General features: G+C 42.2%; 1 protein-coding gene across 1 annotated transcript in view; it reads right to left on the reverse strand.

The window, feature by feature from the left end:
• Positions 1–2,744, reverse strand: part of RORB (RAR related orphan receptor B) — a 62,087-nt gene extending 59,343 nt beyond the window's left edge. The window contains exons 1-2 of the mRNA XM_077818028.1: positions 2,735–2,744; positions 913–998 (exon numbers count right to left, since the gene is read on the reverse strand). Of these exons, the coding sequence (XP_077674154.1) occupies positions 913–998; positions 2,735–2,744 (96 nt within the window). The remainder of the gene's footprint in view (positions 1–912; positions 999–2,734) is intronic.
• Between the last annotated feature and the right edge of the window lie 16,819 nt (positions 2,745–19,563).

Genomic DNA, 19,563 nt, shown 5'->3' on the forward strand with positions numbered 1-19,563 from the left:
AAAATGACCTGCAGGTGCTAATCAGAGCCTTTGCATCTTTGCACCTTCAAGCAGGTAGTCAGAACTGCAAACACCAAGATTTGCCTTTGCAAAATTCTTGGCTGCTGTGAGAGCCAAAATAGCCACAGGGACTGCTTTAACATATGGCAGCCTTCCCACAGGTGCCAATGGCTGGTGCTGCAGCCTCAAATCACTGGAGCAGGGTGACAGGTTTCAGAGTAACAGCCGCGTTAGTCTGTATTGGCAAAAAGAAAAGGAGGACTTGTAGCACCTTAGAGACTAACCAATTTATTTGAGCATAAGCTTTCGTGAGCTACAGCTCACTTCATCGGATGTGGGCATTCTCCCTTGTACCCCAGCCTGCTCCCTTCCATCACCGGGATATGCCAGGCCTACAAGGAGGGACAATGCCATGCCAGTTACACCCTTCCTGAGCTGGGGGAATTTCTCTCTGGGCAATTGCAACTTATTTATGTCCCCTTGAGAGCACAGAGGCACCAGAGTGGGGGCCAAAATCAGCACCATATCTCTTTAAACTGTGCATTATGACACTTAAATTAACTTTGACATTTCACACATACCGTAAATGAAACAAGAGCACAAAACTAGTCCCCAGGTTCATTCGGGGTGGAGCAGTTCTAACATACCGTAACCAGCATCTGTATCACCATTTATGCTGCATCACATATTAATAATTCAAAGCCTCAAACCAGGAGCTATTTCTAAATATCATCTGACTGTTGAATAAGGAAGACAACTAGTAAAATTAGACACGGAACACCTGTGTATCAGCAGCAGGCATTACAGCCTTTGACACGCCTTGTTTGAAAGGGTGTCAGAGTGTGTTGTTAAGTACACAGATGCCTGAGGCTAATGCAGATGCCAATGACAGTGCTGTATAAAGTCTCATACCTTGCAGCCTTCACATGTGATGACTCCATAGTGTATTCCAGAGGACTTATCTCCACAAATTTTGCATGGTATCACTTCAATTTGTGCTGAAAAAGAGAAAAGGGTTATTTTTGATTTATAATACTGTTCCTTTCTTTTCTGCCCTAACTACTGATCATAGATGTTAGAGCTGGTCAGACATCTAACTCCCTGCAAATGTAAAATTGTTCTTTATGATATTTTTTGTTTTTTAGTGCTCTGTTCAGTCCAGTTCTAATTGATTCACATGATGGGGCTTCCACCATTTCCCCGAAGGGACTGTTTCACAATCTAATAGATCTCATGATAAGAAAACTTTCCCTGACATTCGCCATAAGTTTTCTTTTTTTTTTTTAATTTCATCCCCTAGCTATACCTATTGGATCACTCTAAATAATTAATCTCCTTTTTTTGGTGTTTTTAGCCTTCAAATACTGCTAGCCAGTAATCTTATCCTCCATCACATCCTCACTCTTCATTTTGCTGAGGCAGAATGGCCATATATGATTTGATGCTCTTTCTATTAAGCTCCCCTGGGCTCTTCCCTCTCACCCCCATCATGGCTCATTGTACTTGTACATTTGATATGATGCAATTCATGTGATATTCTTTCATGTCCTCTGATTTGTGATTTACTGATATACATCAAAGATACTAGCAACATCTGTAAATATCTGCAAAGTTCTGCCTCCAAGGAATTGCTTAAACCAGTGATTTATTTGCAGACATACCTCACCTACTCCAGTCAAAGCCATTTATTTACTGGCTCTAAATTAGAGATGAGCAGGAGCTATAGATCCAGATCCTAACATCTCCAGTATCCGTTCTTTGCTTTGGCTAACTATAGAATTAGCGGCTAACTGCAAGATTCAGAACTGCATGTAGATTCAGATATACTCAGAATTGGAAGGTGTTTGCTTTTGGTTCAGGCCCTTCTACAACCTAAATATTCAATCACTTCTTAATCTGAAAATACATTTTCCTCTCTCTACATATAATTTTCTTTTTTCCGTCCTATATGTGAGACAGAATATTTGCCTCATTCTCCAACTTTGAATCCTTTGCATGACTTCTCCTGTCTATACTGCATTGTCACATCTGCTTACTAGTACAGTATGTAGGGACAGACTGTGCTTGGCTCTGGGCAGGTGCACTTGGGAGAGGGAGCAGGAAGCCTTCCTTCCCATGCAAGAGCCAGGCATAATTGTAGCCCTTGCACGTTGTGGGCCAGATCCTCAGCTGGTACAAATTGGTATAGCTCTAATGAAGTCAGTGGAGCTGTGGGTGTGACTTCCTGAGCAAAATACTGCTTCCTTCTGACTCCCTGGTGAGGCAAATGCCACCCCAAAGTGAGTGGGGAAGGCACATGCCCGCCTCCCACCACAAAGATGCATCTGCCAGTCCTGCCACTGAAGCCTGGCTGGGATGGATGCAGAGGGGGAGCATGCTGTCTCCTAAGGGAGTAGTGCAGTATGCACTCCCCAGAGCTCTGGGACAGATTGTGGGTCAGTGCCTTCAAGGCACAATCTGGTTTTTAGTAAGTAACAAGTGTGCACATACAGTGAGCCATGATGGGAGTGAGGGGGAAACGGAACAGCCCAGAGGGAACCTAAGATGCATTCCCTTAAAAACCATGCTTTCACTTGGAGGTACCACAAATGCTAGAGTGCACACTTAGCTGAAGAGAATGAAAAAATCATTTTCAAACTACTGCGCACACACATGCATTCAGGTGTTCATACTATGGATGCTGTTAGAAAAGCAGTAAAGTGCTCTGGCTTCATAATCTAGTACCAAACTGTACCTGTCATCATTGTTCCCAGGTGAGAGAACAGAGACTCATTACAATTATCTTTATAGTTCCCTTTATAGCTTGACTAAAATCAGATGAGTACGTGTAAGGGGTTGTCCCTACAACCTCTTGAAATGTGCTGTGTGTCTCTCACCACTAAATGATTGTTTATGGTGGTTAAGAATTCATTTTTTAAATAACTCAGTTTAATTTCCAGATACAGTGGAGTGCACAATTGCCTCCCACCCTCAAGCAGCCTGGAAAGCAAGCCAGTCATAATTGAGGCCCCTTCTTTCAGGGAGGTGAATATTCCTTGGGTGCATTCCCAGAGGTGAACAGTGTCCCACAGAGGGAAGGAAGGAGATAGGAAGGAACATACATGGATGGTGAAACTTCCACACCCACTGTGAACTCTAAGGCATTTGGGGAAGGACTGTGCTTCCCTGAGGCACAATGTCTCCTTGAGCACCTCTTGGGGCACAGTAGCTCAGCTGTCTGTCTTCCCCAGTGCAAGACTGGGTGATAAAAGCATGATCTAGACATACACAGTTGCATGCACTTGTGAACTCCAGTTCACTAAAGACAAATTTTCAAATGGGTTTTTAAACTGAGTCTCTAAATTACACTCACACAAATCTCATATATTTCGGTGCAATTGCTCATCTAACAACCTAGCACACAAGACTGCTTCTGCACATGTAAAGTGAGGGAGCAAGAAGAAATAATACCCCCCGTCCCAAATACCCCCCGCCCCAAACTTAACAATAAAGTAAAGTAATTCTGCTATGCTATTTCATTACTGTATTGTTTCAAAAATGTGGCTGATTTATGGTTAACCTATCACATATTTTAATTATTAGCTTGAGTTGAATATAATTTTTTGTTCATATATTTTAGGTAGAGATGGGCTAGAACCAAATCCCTTAATGCAAGTGCCTATGAACTCTGGGAAAGTTCAGATATACTGTAGAAGTAAATTTTGTTCCTCAGGCCACCCTTGACTCTAGCTTCACCTTAGGTTATGCCTTCACTGCATAAAAGATGGTAGTGGGGTTTTACAGCAGGGTAATTAATAGGCATTAACTACTATGATGTAAAATCCTTGTGGAGACAAAGCAATGCAGTTTTAGTGTGAGATAGCTAGGTGAGGTCTACAGTATACCCTCACCCATGGCTGACCTTGCCCAGTTCATCTCACAGTAAAACTGCAGTTCTTTACTTCCACAAGGACTATGCACTGGGACAGCTAAGACACCCTAATTATTCCATGGTAAAAACACACCCTTTTTGGCTGGGTTTCAAGTAATTGTAGATCCCTAGGGTGAGAACCATGCAGAGGGAGAAAGTTTAGTCTTTGGAAGGATGGACTGTTTTGGGTTGCCAGACTCAAAGGGAGATGTAGATCTCAGGCAGAAGCTAAAGTCTGGAATATGGGGAAATCCTCAAAACTTAGTAAGTCAAGATGTGTGAGGCAACAAGTGAAAATAGAGGAATAATAAAATAAAATAATAATAATAATAAAATTAGATTTTAAAAAATAGTTTAAACATATTTACTACTTATTAATTTATTCCTGTGATAGGAACAAGGGCATAAGGCTTAATTCTTCAAACACTTGCTGCACTGAGCTTCATACTTGTTACTGTGAAGAGTCAATAATACTACACACAGTAAGGGACTACTCATAAGTACTGTGCTCAGTTATAAGTGTTTGTGAATTGGGTCCCTAAATGCTAAAGCTATTGATTTCAATTATTATGAAACAAATACACTACGCTGAGACCTCATCCGCAAATCAGGATCAAACTAATCATTTTATAAGTTAGTAGTAATAAATATTAGAGAGACAAGGTGGGTGAGGTAATAACTTTTATTGGACCAACTTCTGTTGGTGAAAGAGACAAGCTTTCAAGATTACTAAGGGCTTGTCTACACTACCAAGTTTTGTTGACAAAACTTATGTCGACACCCAAAAGTCAACAAAACAAAAATCACCAAAGGGTGTTCACACTTGCTCCCTCTGTCGACAGCTCATGTCCACATTGGGGACACCATCATCGACAGGGTGAGCAATGCACAGTGGGTATGTATCCCACAGTGCAGTGTTGTAGGAGGGAAGAGCTGATCGCTGCGCATCTTGGGATTCTCTCCGAGTTCTCCCACAGCCCCCTCAGCTGCCGAGAGCAGCATCATGAGTAGCTCTGTGAGCTCTCGGTGCTGAGGAAGGGCAAAGCAGCACGGCAGTCTGTCCCCCTCCCCTGCAGCAGTAGTCTGCCTGCTGCTGCATTCCTAGTGCAGGGCAGAACAGGAGCATTCCAATGATTTGCTCTTTGTTTGTTCCCCAAAGGGAGCAGCACACAGATACTTCCCCCAGCTTTGAAAGGGGAGGGGCACATGCCTGCAGGGCAGCAGAGATCAAAAGACTGAGCAGAGCAATCAGGGCAGGCAATGTGGGATACTGGCGGAAGCCAGTTCTGTGGACAAAACAATCAGCAGTGTCTACACTGGCTCTTTGTCCACAATAAAGGGAGGGGAAAAGACAAAAGTTTCTGGTAAGGGTGGAAGTTTTTTGTCAAACTGGGCATTTTTTACAACAAAAGTCCCATTGTAGTGTGTAGGCTCATGCTGTTTTGTAGCCAAAAGGCAGTTTTAGGCGACAAAACTTGCCAGTGTAGACAAGCCCACAAAGTTCTTCTTTAGATCTGGGAAAGGTTCTCAAGTGTCACAGCTAAATGTAAGGTGGAAGAAATTGTTTAGCATAAGTAGTTAACACATATTTCAAGAGCCCATTCAAGGTGAAGTAGCCTGTTAACATCTCTCCAGTCATGGGGTTTTGGGGGGAAGGGAACTGGAGGGCTTAGTGTATTATAGTAATAGTGAAAACAGTCTCCAGCAGATTGGTGTTGCTGCTTCTAAGGCCTTGTCTACACTGGCAAGTTTCTGCGCAGTAAAGCAGCTTTCTGCGCTGTAACTCCTGAGGGGTACATGCTGCCAAGCCACTTAGTGTGCAGAAACTGTACAGTTCAGCGCTGTAAAAAACCCACCCCGACGAGAGGCGTTCTACAGCGCTGCGGTGCCAGTGTAGACACCCTGGTCGATTACAGTGCTGCGATTGGCCTCCGGGAGGTGTCCCACAATGCCTGCTCTCGCCTCTCTGGTCATTGGGTTGAACTCTACTGCCCTGCCCACAGCTTACCAACGGTCATCTCCACCCCATAAATTCCTTTGGAATTTTGAAAATCCCCTTCCTGTTTACTCGGTGATGCGCACAGTGGTCTCAATGCATCTTACCAGGTGGCCAGGCCTGCTCCATGTACCAGGCGATCCCCAGCTTGGAGCAATGCTGAGCTGTTGGACCTCATCAGCATTTGGGGAGAGGAGGCTGTCCAGTCTCAGCTGCACTCCAGCCGTAGGAATTATGATACTTATGGATCGATTTCATGATGCCCGATAGAAAGGGGCCATGACTGGGACACATTGCAGTTTAGGGTAAAAGTGAAGGAGCTGCGGAACGCCTACCACAAGGTGTAGGAGGCAAACCACCGCTCAGGTGCTGTGCCCACGAGCTGCCGGTTCTACAAAGAGCTGGACACGATACTCGGTGGCGACCCCACCTCCACTGCGAAGGCCACTGTAGATACTTTGAGAGGTTTCAGAGTAGCAGCCGTTTTAGTCTGTATTCGCAAAAAGAAAAGGAGTACTTTTGGCACCTTAGAGACTAACCAATTTATTTGAGCATAAGCTTTCATGAGCTACAGCTCAATCCATCGGATGCATTCAATGGAAAATACAGTGGGGAGCTTTATATACATAGAGAACATGAAACAATGGGTGTTACCATACACACTGTAACAAGAGAGTGATCACTTAAGGTGAGCTGTTACCAGCAGGAGAGCGGGGGGGGAAAAAACCTTTTGTAGTGATAATCAAGGTGGGCCATTTCCAGCAGTTGACAAGAACGTCTGAGGAACAGTGGGGGGGGGGGGGAATAAACATGGGGAAATAGTTTTACTTTGTGTAATGACCCATCCACTCCCAGTCTCTATTCAAGCCTAAGTTAATTGTATCCAGTTTGCAAATTAATTCCAATTCAGCAGTCTCTCGTTGGAGTCTGTTTTTGAAGATTTTTTGTTGAAGAATTGCAACTTTTAGGTCTGTAATCGAGTGACCAGAGAGATTGAAGTGTTCTCCCACTGGTTTTTGAATGTTCTAATTCTTGACGTCTGATTTGTGTCCATTTATTCTTTTACGTAGAGACTGTCCAGTTTGACCAATGTACATGGCAGAGGGGCATTGCTGGCACATGATGGCATATATCACATTGGTAGATGTGCAGGTGAACGAGCCTCTGATCGTGTGGCTGATCTGATTAGGCCCTATGATGGTGTCCCCTGAATAGATATGTGGACACAGTTGGCAAAGGGCTTTGTTGCAAGGATAGGTTCCTGGGATAGTGCGTCTGTTGTGTGGTGTGTGGTTGCTAGTGAGTATTTGCTTCAGGTTTCAGACAGAGCCAGAAGAGTATCCAGAAGTCACCTACTACAGGACAGGCCCAACAAAGAAAATAACAGAACGTCACTCATCATCACCTTCAGCCTCCAACTAAAACCTCTCCAACATATCATCAAGGATATACAACCTATCCTGAAGGACGACCCATCACTCTCACAGATCTTGGGAGACAGGCCAGTCCTTGCTTACAGACAACCCCCCACTGTTCCTCAGACATTCTTGTCAACTGCTGGAAGTGGCCCACCTTGATTATCACTACAAAAAGTCCTCCCCCCCCCTCCCCTGCTCTCCTGCTGGTAATAGCTCACTTTAAGTGATCACTCTCTTGTTACAGTGTGTATGGTAACATCCATTGTTTCATGTTCTCTATGTATATAAAGCTCCCCACTGTATTTTCCACTGAATGCATCCGATGAAGTGAGCTGTAGCTCACGAAAGCTTATGCTCAAATAAATTGGTTAGTCTCTAAGGTGCCACAAGTACTCCTTTTCTTTTTTTGTAGATACTTTGGTGGCTCGCATGGCAGTCAAGAGTGGACTGAGCCAGGAGGAGGAAATCTTGGATGAGGATGTGGAGGGGATGGGGGACCCAGAGGCAGAGGACAACTCGGAGGTCAGAGATGCATGCAGCCAGGAGCTCTTTTCTACTCTGGAGGAGGCTAGCCAGTCACAGCAGTCGGATTTTGGTGAAGCACAAACAGGAGAGGAGGCCCCTGGTAAGTGGATTTGATTTTGGGAATTGCTGAAGTGAGTTGTTGGGGCAGGAGGGTTGCAGAAAGCAGTCTTGTGTCTGTATGATGCGCGTACCATCACGTGCCTAGTCTGAGTGGTGGAACAGGCTGCTGATTGACTCCCCCACTTCACGGGAATCTCCCTCAGAGATCTCCAGGAAACTGTCATGGAGATACTGGGCAATCCACTCCTGCAGGTTCTTTGTCAGAGCTGCTTTGCTTCTTGCCCCATTAATGGTAACTTTCCCGTGCCACTGTGCCGTCACAGGGTGTGGGGACCATTGCTCAACACAGGCGATCCACATAAGGGCCAGGGCAGAAGCCGCAGTCTTGGAGACGACCCTCCCTTGATTCCCTGCTCACCCTCAGCAGCAAGATATCTTCCATAATGATCACAGCCTGTGGAAAGTGTGAGGACAGGAATGATCCCCCCCCACAGTGCCCCTCGTGGCTTGTGGCTCATCTGTGCTTGCCTGGGGTCAGCCAGTTAGTGACAGGTATGTGAATAGTGACTGTGTTTTAAATCACTGAATCAGTGTTCTCTGTGTTGCAAACAATACTGCTCTGTAAAATCTTGTGTTTTGTGGAGAGATGACCTTTGGAGGCCAGCCTCCCTCTTTGGTATCAGCGGCTGAACAGCTGCGCAGAATTAGAAAGTGGCCATGAAGAACTAAGGAGGACTTTCTCCATGAGTTTACGATGCACTCTGCTGCCAAGAAACAGGAATTGAAGGAGTGGAGGGAGAGTGAGAAAAGGGACTGAAAGGAGAATGCGATGCACCAGAATGAAGCCACGGAGAAGCCCTTAAACGTTATGGAGCACCAAGTGGACATGTTCCAGGCAATATAAGCACTGCAAACTGAGCAGCTCCATGCCCGCCCTCCCCTGCAGCCGCTGTCGCAAAACTCTTTCCCACGTGCCCCACCAGACAGGCCAACCTCCTGGCTCCAGTCTGTACCCACGGCATTCCACTTCTCCCCCGTTACAGTCCAACACTGTGGACTCCCACTACCCACTGCACTCAACACGCGTCCCTCTGCAGTTTAGCCCTGTTGAAGTACAGTAGCTGCTGCACTCCGAAGGAGAAGGTTGGGTATGATCCCTGGACATACACAAATCTTTAACAGTCCCGGGACCCCACCTCCTCCTGGGACCTTCCCTTACCCCAACCCCCTCAGTGCTGATGTGTTTTTTTTGTTTGTCTCTCTCCTCCAGTTGCTATTTTTAATAAAATAATTGTGTTGGTTGAAAGCAATCTTTATTCTATTAATTGAAAGCAAACAGAGCCCTGCAAAGCAACAGACAGTTATCTTAAACCTTCATATTGCATCATCTGCACCAATCACTATCACCTCCTAGCATTACAAGCACTGCACTCCCTAGCATAGCAACAAATATTAGTGGCTTTCAGCTTCAAATTGCTACCTGAAGGCATCCCTGATCCTTGTGGCCCGGCGCTGCGCCCCTCTAATAGCCCTGGTCTCTGGCTGTTCAAATTCAGGCTCCAGGCACGAGCCTCAATGGTCCAGCCCTGAGTGAAGCTTTCACCCTTCCCTTCACAAATATTATGGAGTGTACAGCACATGGCTATAAGCATAGGAATACTGTCATCGGCCAGGTCCAGCTTCCCATAGAGGCAGCACCAGCGGGCCTTTAAATGGCCAAAAGCACACTCAACAGTCATTCTGCACTTGCTCAGCCTGTTGTTGAACCACTCCTTGCTGCTGTCAAGGTACCCGTGTATGGCTTCATAAGCCACGGCATTAAGCTGTAGGCGGGGTCTCCCAGGATCGCATTAGGCATTTCGACTTCCTCTGCAGTGATCTTATGGTCCGGGAAGAAAATCCCTACTTGCAGCTTCCTAAACAGGCCAGTGTTTCAAAAGATGTGTGTGTCATGCACCTTTCAGGACCAGCCTGCGTTAATGTCCGTGAAATGCCCACAGTGATCTACATGCGCCCGGAGAACCATAGAGAAATACCCCTTCCAATTAACGTACTCGGTGGCTAGGTAGTCTGGTGCTAGAATTGGAATGTGCGTGCCATTTATCACCCCTCTGCAGTTAGGGAAGCCAATTTGAGCAAAGCCATCCACAGTGTCACGCACATTGCCCAGAGTCATGGTCTTTTGGAGCAGGATGCAATCAATGGCCCTGCATACTTCCATCAACATAAGTCCAATGGTCGACTTTCCCTCTCCAAACTGGTTAGCAATGGATTGGTAGCAGTCTGGAGTAGCCAGATTCCACAGTGCAATCACCACACGCTTCTCCAACAGCAGGGCAGCTCTCATTCTTGTGTCCTTGCACCACAGGGGTGGGGCAAGCTCATCACAGAGTCCCATGAATGTGGTTTTCATCATCCAAAAGTTCTGCAGCCACTGCTCGTCATCCCAGACATGCATGATGATGCGATCCCACCACTCAGTGCTTGTTTCCCAAGCCCAAAAGCAGCGTTCCACTGTGGTCAGCATGTCTGTGAATGCCACAAGCAATCTCATGTCATAGCTACTACGCGTGGTGAAATCAATGTTGCACTCCTCTTCCCTTTGTAGTTTAAGGAATAACTCCACTGCCACTCGTGATGTGTTGCTCAGAGCGAGTAGCATGCTGGTCAACAGTTCGGGATCCATTTCTCCAGACCAAAGAGGCAAAGCGCGCAGTACACAAACCGTTGAAAGATGGCACCAAATGCGGACAGAAGCACAGGGATTGCTGGGATGCGAAGCAATGCACCATGGGGCATCAGGACACGACCCAGGATGTCCCGCAAACCCCTCCACCTTCCCACAACTCTTAGCAGCAGAAAAGAGCTATCTGTGGGATAGCTGCCCAGAGTGCACAGCCCCGAATAGCGCTGCAAGTACCACAAGTGTGAACATGCTATTGCGCAGGCAGCTGACAGTGTGAACACACAACAGCGGTTTCCCTTCAGCGCTCTCTGAGCAGAGCTGTAACTGCTGGTGCTGTAAGTCTGCCAGCGTAGACATCCCCTAAGATAGCTCACGGAAAATGAAACATCTCTAGGGCAGAGAGAAGAGATTTAAAGAAGTTTGGAAAAGCAGACTTTGCTGCTGTCTCCTAGGCATTTCTCTTTTGTTCATAAGACAGCAGGACAATTTAAGGATTCATAACAGAAAACCTGAGTCGTTAATTGTACAGGCCAGAAGAAAAAGAAGCCACTGTATTCCCAGAAACATCTTGAATTACTGTAATTAACACCCAGTGTACCAGGTTTCCTTTGCAGATTTAATGATTGTCAGCAGCTCCTACACCTTCTTCACATTGCATCTTTGTTCAATGCTTTAGATTTGTATATTTTCCCCTCTCCCTCCTCCTCCTCTCAAACAGCGAGTTGATCAAATAGTACATTAGCTCTCTTTCTGTAGAACTATTACAAAAGAAGCTGTTTCGTTTTGAATCCCCTATAAGCATAACAAATGTATCCTTTTATCAAGGGGGTATTTTCGGTTTCTTTCAGAATGTTAAAGTCATTACATTATGTACCTTGAAAATAAACTAACAGTAAAGTTGCCACTCATGGCAACTTTCAGCAATACAGGAAATTATGTCCTTTTCCCACTCAGACACAGTAAATGTATTATATATTAGTATAATAAAGAACTACTTGTCTTCACTTTTCAGGCACTTCATGGCCTATCCCCTTCCAACTTATTATATCTAATAATCTACTGAGAATATTGAGTTCTGTCTCCTATTTGCCAATTATACTGGTCTCAGTTGTCCATTAGCCAAATTTTCAAGCAAGCACCTTCACACATTCTCCCATGCTGGGGAGAAAGTGTGAAGATGCTTGCTCGAAAAATTGCATAGGAGGAGCTCCTCATAAAGATCTGAAATGCCACCAGATCATCTTCCTTCAAATCCCTCCTTGAAACCTATCTCTGCTATGAAGCCTAAAAAAAATCAACACTGGTTAGGCACTTGCTGTGCTGTGATTGGTGCTTATCACACTAATCGTGATCATCTCATTGGTATCTTGTGCTCACCCCATTAGTTTGTTGTATTCATGTCTTGTTTTATTCTTGTATTGTAAATTCTTTGGGGCAGGAACTGTTTTTTCATTATGTGTTTGTACAGTAGCTAGCACAACTGGGGCTATGGCCATTGGGAGCTGACAATACAAATAAATAATAAAATGATAATTAATTAAAAAACTGAAAAATGGGGTTTTCTTTATGGAACCTAATACCACTAGAATAACAGCAGGGAATAGTGAAAGGAGATGGAGTGCAGAAGATGACATTTTAAAGTCTAACAGCAAAGGAATACCTACAGAATAAATTAATGTCACTCAAGGAAAACCCCTGAAAAGAGAAGGATTTGTGTACCAACATTTGTGTAAATGTGTTCTTTAAACTATATTCAAGCCAGACATTAGTTACCCAGTCTCTCAGATTCTCTCCAGAGTGGAAAACAAGCAAACAAAAAATCCCATTGCCTGACTGGACGCTCTAAATGTGATGTAGCTGTAGGTGAACTCAGTCACCTCTGAGCTCAATATGTCAAAGATCCAAGTCTTCAATCACATGTTCCAAGGAGACAGCACATCATACAGCTAACAAACAGCTTCCTCACTCAACCAAAGGAATATAAGCAACTGTATTCAATCAGCATAGACCAGCATTTTTTCTAGCTGGAGCTAATTCCATTCCTACTAGAAATGTCATTCACTGGCTATAGTCAAACCAGATATCCTAAAATACGAGGAGGTAAGAGTCATATGTTTTGAACATAAGGAATTAGTGGTAAATCTATAATGCAGTGTAAAAAGAGTTTACAAAGTTCATGCTGAAATGTAAGTAAAAGTCAGCAGGTGTCCTTTGTACAATGTGTTTGATAGTCGCTAGAGACCATTCCTTCCTGGTCTTAGCAACAAAAAGAAAAGCAGGCTATGGAGTTCTGGATAATGTGAGACTGGCCAAGCATGTCCACATGCAGTCTGGCAGGAAAAAGCAGGACTAAATGAGACTCTGTCTCATGCAATCACTGCTTAACATCAGAGGAACTTCACTTTCATTCAAAAGAAGCTGGACTATAATCATCCAAACTGGTCACTTTGGACTAGTTGGGGAAGGAGCATGTGTGTCGAGGGGGTATTCAAAGCTTTTAAGATGTTGTTCCTGATCAAAAGAGTGTTGTACACAAGAGATGGCATTCAGCTGGAAGGGAAAGATATCTCTTAGTGGATTTGTTGATACCACAGAGATCATACTTGGAAAAATCAGTGGAGCTTGCGATTTAGAGAGTCAGTGAGCAGTCTGATGGCATCCACTTTAATGCTTTCAGGAACTCCCATCACCCTTCAAGCTTTCAGTTGGTTTGCTCTGGAATCTAGTAATCACTTCTGTTGATCGTGCACAAGAGGGAATAGATAGACTACAATTATGTTAGTCACTAAAGTAAGCAGATATGACTCTGACTATACACAAAGAACTGAGCTGTTTTATAAAAAGGTGTCATTTTTATACAGTCAATCACAATGTAGGTTCACAGTTTAGAAATTTGGCCTGTGCCCAGACCTCTGAGTCCTTGATTCTGCACTACCTTACTTTACTTCATCATAACAGTATAATGGTATCACGTTCTCAGGTGGCATTTTTCAGCTTATAAATACAAACATCAGTACAAATTTTCATGACACATCATTTCTGCCTTTTTAACAGTGAACATCAAACACAATTGCCGTCATTCAGTCCTCCTTGTAGTTCATGCTTTGTTGCATAGCTGTTTTCAACTCAAGTGGGACAAGATGCCAAATGTAATTAGGGGCCACTGTGGCTCAGAATTTTTTTGTATTTACTGGATGAGGTACTGACTTTGGGCAAGTCATTTCAAAACTCTATGCCTCAGTTACCCATCTGTAACATGGGCATAATGATGCTTACTCACCTTTATGAAGTGCTTTGAAATCTATAGATGAAAAGTGATATGAGTCCAAATTATTAGTGATTATTATTACTCATGAGGCAAAGGCAATCTCCAGACTGTCCATGTTATCCTAGTTTACTGCACCTTGTTTGGCATATACTAATTTTAGAATACTAAATAGATACATTTCCAAGAAATGTTGATTTATTTGTCTTTACATCCAATAGTGAAGGTGAAATTATAGGAGAAAATGAGCTGAGGAGAGCAATTTCGTCCCATTACATCATGAAGAATAGAGCTAGGCAAAATATCCACACATAAATGCCCTCCACCTCGAGTTTCTAATACATTAGTGTGATGGACATGCAGCTGCTATGAATACTGTATGTGACCTACTTAGTGAGACAGTTACTGTACAACTATATTGGATTCTTGGGCTTTCTTATGTGAATGTATTGTTTGGTTTCCAAGGAGCTACTGGAAAAACAAGGAGGAAGGCAGCAAACAGCTCTAGATAATCAGCCTTCCAACAAACACTTGGGCAATTACAAGACAATGGCTGAGCTCTAAGTGGTAAAGATGCCACTTCCAGGCTCCAACCCAAAGTTATTCAGATCTTTTGCAAAGGCTGGGAGGGAGTGTAGAGATCAAGGAGAGCCACACTGGTTAAAAAGACTCTCGGGAGAGTTGTCAATATGCTGTTTGTGAGGGGAACAGGCTAACCCTGACACAAGTCCTGGTGGAGTGTGTGAAGCAGCCAGGGTATCTGCAGCCTTCCAGGTGATGGTAAACGTGAGGAAAACAGGCATTGATATAGACTGCTTATTGTTGTAGGATCTTTTTTTCCTGAAAGGCTTTGGGTTCTAAATAAAGACATAGTTTGCTTTTAGAAGGCTGTCTGGGCATGCAAGGAACAGACTTGTAGATACTCAATGTAAATTGAACCTGCTGAGGTAATCACAGTTAGTATCAAGCAACTGCAGCCCAAGGCCTGGTCTGAGAATGGGAGAATCCTGTGATCCCGTCCTGATGGAGGTGATAGCTTGAGGCCTGAATGCAAGAAGGGATGCATTCAGAGGAGTCAGGGGTGCAGTTAGCTCAGTCACTGTGACTATAAGCACAACACTTCTTAAGCTTCCCTAGGAAGGTGCTTCCTCTTCCACAGCCTGGTATTTCTATTGAAATCCATTAACCCATTTTTACTTTTTACATCATATGGCTCCAAGTTATACATACAGGACTTAATGGAGGTGTTAAAGTAAAGTAAGCACCACATAAGATAAGAAGCAGGCCCCCCAACCAGCAATCTGGGCTACTTTAGTGTGTTCAAATCATAGTAATTTAAGAAAACTCTAAAAGCCATATCCTGTGCCCCATACACAAGCCTTAAAAACAGCAGGGACACATGTCCAGCATTACTACTAGGAGAAGATTTAACTGCATAATAAAGGCAGAATTATTAGTGCACAGTTCCCACATCCCATAAAGACTCAAGCAACCGTACTGCTGACGCTGCACACTTTTCCTAAAGCGATTACTATTGTAATCCAAAATATTATACTACCCAGGCTATCTTATATTTGAGCTCATCAGCTCCAACGTTCTGCAAATAATCTCCAGCAGCTTTAGCTAGTGTTTACATAAGCTGGTCAGGATGACTGTTTGAGCAAAGACGACCATGTCTTTTCTATGCACAAAATGAACTACAGCAAAAATATGTACTTATATGAGCAATAATAGCATATATGGAAAATATATTAAAAATGAGAAGTTCTTCTCTAGGAGAAGCATGCTCTATATTCACTGTTTTACACAGTCAAGCTCTTTGTAGAACATTCCCCTTCCCACCACTGTTTCAATATCTAATAACCTCTTTGCAGCTTAAAACCAAAATCCGTTTCCCTCCCCACATGTTCTACTCCATCGCACACTCACATAATGATTTGTTTTGAAAGCCATTCATGAGTATTGGTCTGTTAGTATTGATTTCTTTTTTAATAGAACATAATGTCATGCAAACATTTGGAGCTCTTGAGGGGAGGGGGGAAGAAACTGAAAGAATGACACAGATTTTGCAATTTGATTGGGCAAAAGAGTAGGGCAAATTTTTGGCCTGCCAAACATATGCCTTTAATTTTAATTATCTATTTTTGTTTTCCCAGTATTCACGTGCAAACTTGAAAGCATTTTGCCTATGACAGCTGCTTGTCATTCACATATAACACTCAAAGTGTAAATTGTTTAGCTATTGCAGGTGTGCAAAGATTTGATTTTTGATGAGTTTAAAAATGGTGAGAGATTTTTTGCATTACTCTGTCTTAAAGAACACGATCCTGCAACAGTATATGTGCAGAGTGTTGCACGTACTAGTAGGAATATCAAATAAATAGGAATTATCAGGATAGAGAGCACAAGGAAACCTGATCCTGCATTAATGAGAGTCATGCTGCTACACAGCCACCATGTTACTCCTGCTTAGTAGCAGAAGAAAGGCTAAAGCATGGAACAGATACTGAAGGGCCTCTCTTAAAGGCTGAAGATCAAGCTCATGTCTCCATAGACACATTTAGTCTCTACCCACACCCACTCATTTTAACCACTGCTTGTATGGGATCAGACAGCAAGTGTGTAAGTGTTGTGAATTATTTCCACTGAGGATGGAAGACTATGTCTAATGCTTACTCTTACTTGAGCTCATGCAGTCTCTGTGAGCAGTCTTCCACTCCCAACTATGCACCACAGGATAGAGGCCAAAGTGTGTTTATAAACTTCCTGTCCCCAAAGGAAAATGTCTTCCTGCTCAAGCTGTCTGAGTTTCATATCCTTTATGTAATACTTGAAAACAGAATTCCATGCCCGGCCTAATCATCAGGGGATACAATGTAAGACCTTGACAGAAAACTAGTTGACAATAAGCAACTTTAATATTCATGACTCATGCCACAAAATAAAGCTTGTGGCCCACGTGCTTCAAGTATAATCCTGTTTAACTCCTCCTCTAAACTGTTTATTCTCTGAACAACAACACTACAATCACTCTGACTAATAAGAAGGATAAATATTGCAGCAATCTCTGGGTTATAGAGATGTCAGAAACAGTAATGTGTTTGTAAGGTTCTTTATTATTTCATGCTCTACTGAGAACAGTTTAGAATCTAAGGGGTTCATTCTAGAGATACAAATCAAACCCCCATAATCAAACACTCCCACACTTTGGAGAAATTATATCTAGACCTGAACTTTAAGGTGTGGGCCTACCTCTAGTATATTATCTTCCTGATATCAGCATACAGCTTTCATCTTAAGTATAAATATCAAAGAGAGACTAAACTTCAACCCCCATTTATAGGAATGTATTACACCATACATGGAAAAAAAATAAAAAATTGAACATTGAATAAGTAGTAAATTGTTAGAAATAAATAAGATTATTTAAAATTATGATATGGATTTAGAAAAGTTACTTGCTAATAACGTTTGAATGGAAAAGATATCTTATTCTGTCACAAGCAAGTCACTGCTGCTGCTCATGTTGCTTGGCAATTATGTTTCATATCATTCACCTCATGTGAACATTTATTCATACATGGTACGAACTTAACAAAGCCTCAGTTCGATCTCCTTTTTGCACCCACAATACTGGAAGTAAAAGAAGAAGGGAGTCTGGGATTAAAACATTTGACACCTAATACTGACCAGACAGAAATCTTTGTTGTTATCAGGGGTGCTGGAACTAAGTGCTGCGGATGCAGTAGCACCCCTGAATTGAAGTGTTTTTCATCATATATGAGATTTACAATTTTGTTCAAAGGCTTTCAGTCCCCCTACAATAACAATTATTCCAGTGCAACTGGTTGTTATCATAAAAGTTGCTCTAAAAACATACATATAAAAATGTTAGAATTAATTTGGAACAAAACATTACCAGGTGTGGAAATCATTAGTTAAAGTGAAGATATTAATACCTTTGCAGCTCATAAATTCCCTTTCAAAAGCAGATGTGAAAATTCTTTTTATACATTGTAACAACCTTAACTCTGACCTATAATACACAGTTACCAAAAGTAGCACTTCACTTTTCAAGTTTTACAAACTTAAGTTAAAGTGACTTACATGTACACATCACTGAAGTATATACAGTAACTATAAACTGACTTTCACCAAACTATCTAAACTATACATTTTGTGGTTTATTTCTCTTTCTGCACATATTGCAGAATATTGAATTTTGTACACAATATATTAAAAACAATAAAAACAAACAAACAAAATCTTTTTTATCTCATACTGATATACATCAGGGACATATCTTTATTTAGTAAGTATTATAATATGTAAAACATATAATATATAAAATACCATAACACTTGCCTTATTCATTAGCCACTACTTTTCTCTTATTCATTACATTACCGATTACTTATGCCATACCATAGTTATTAGAAAGTATTTGCACTACCATATATAATTAAAAAATGAGGACGGGGTCAGGGTTAAGATTACTGAAATATCTAATGTGAATTCCCTCATCTATATTTTAAAGAGGATATATGGACTGGTAAGAGCATTAAAATCATTATCTACATTACCTTCACTGATCATTGCCATAGTTTTCATTGCTTAGGTTTTATTAGGGTATGTATATTTTCTCACAGTTATATTACATACTGTAACAAACTTATATTTTAAAGTAATTAAGTTTTTTTGTGGCAGAATTTCCTTTTATTTATTAAAAAATATAAGGAACATTAAGAATACAAATGAGGCCAGCATTAGCCTATGAAGAACAGTGAGCACTGGGTCTTCTGGACATCTAATCTGCCGGACATAACAGTCCTCGAAGATTTACAGAGTACTTCATGGACCACTAAGTAGGGAATGTGGATCAGGAACCACAGACTTGGGTCTGGTCTTGGTAAGAGAAGTGGAAGGATGAATGCAGAGAAGAATAGTGGCCCATTTACCACATAGGCTTCCCCTCCCTCCACCAATAAGATCAACTTTTTCTCCTAATCTGGCCATGCTCCCATTTCCTGGTAGACATCCCTTTGCTCTTCTGGTATCTCGGTGAAGCTAGATGCCTTTTGCCCTTATTGAAAAATGATATAACCATGCAACTAAGGCTATTTTGCTAATTACATCATTTTCTGACTTATATAAGATATCTCAGGGCAAAATTTGGCCCAGTTGATTGTTACTACTATCTACTTTGATTAACTACAGTATATTTTTGAACCACAGGGTATGATGCAATTTAAAAAACATTTTAGTAAGCTAAATATCCAGTATATTTGCAATCCTGAAATGTAATTAATTAATGTAGCTTTTCATGCTAATATTTTACTGCTTTAGGCTCCTTGCCAAAATAGCTAACTACAATGCTCAAGGAAAAGTTTAGAAGGAAGACTTCATGAGCATAGTTCATGTCTTTATTTTATTAATGAGCATGATTCAGTAGCAAAAACTTTCTTCAAACCTGAGCTGTCATCTTTTTCCCCCCCTTTTGAAAGAATAAGAAATTTCAAAGCTAAATTAACCATCTGCTGAAAGTTCACTAATGTGAGGGAGGATGTGAGTCACTGCTGGGCCAGATTCTGGTCTTATTTGTACGTGAGTAAATCTGGAGTAACTCCAGTAATTTAAGTGTATTTACCAGTGCAACAGAGATCAAAATCTGGCCCACCTTATCTTGGGATCTTATAGAAATGC

This window comes from Eretmochelys imbricata, chromosome 5 (genome assembly GCF_965152235.1).
Source record: "Eretmochelys imbricata isolate rEreImb1 chromosome 5, rEreImb1.hap1, whole genome shotgun sequence".
Taxonomy (NCBI): domain Eukaryota; kingdom Metazoa; phylum Chordata; order Testudines; family Cheloniidae; genus Eretmochelys; species Eretmochelys imbricata.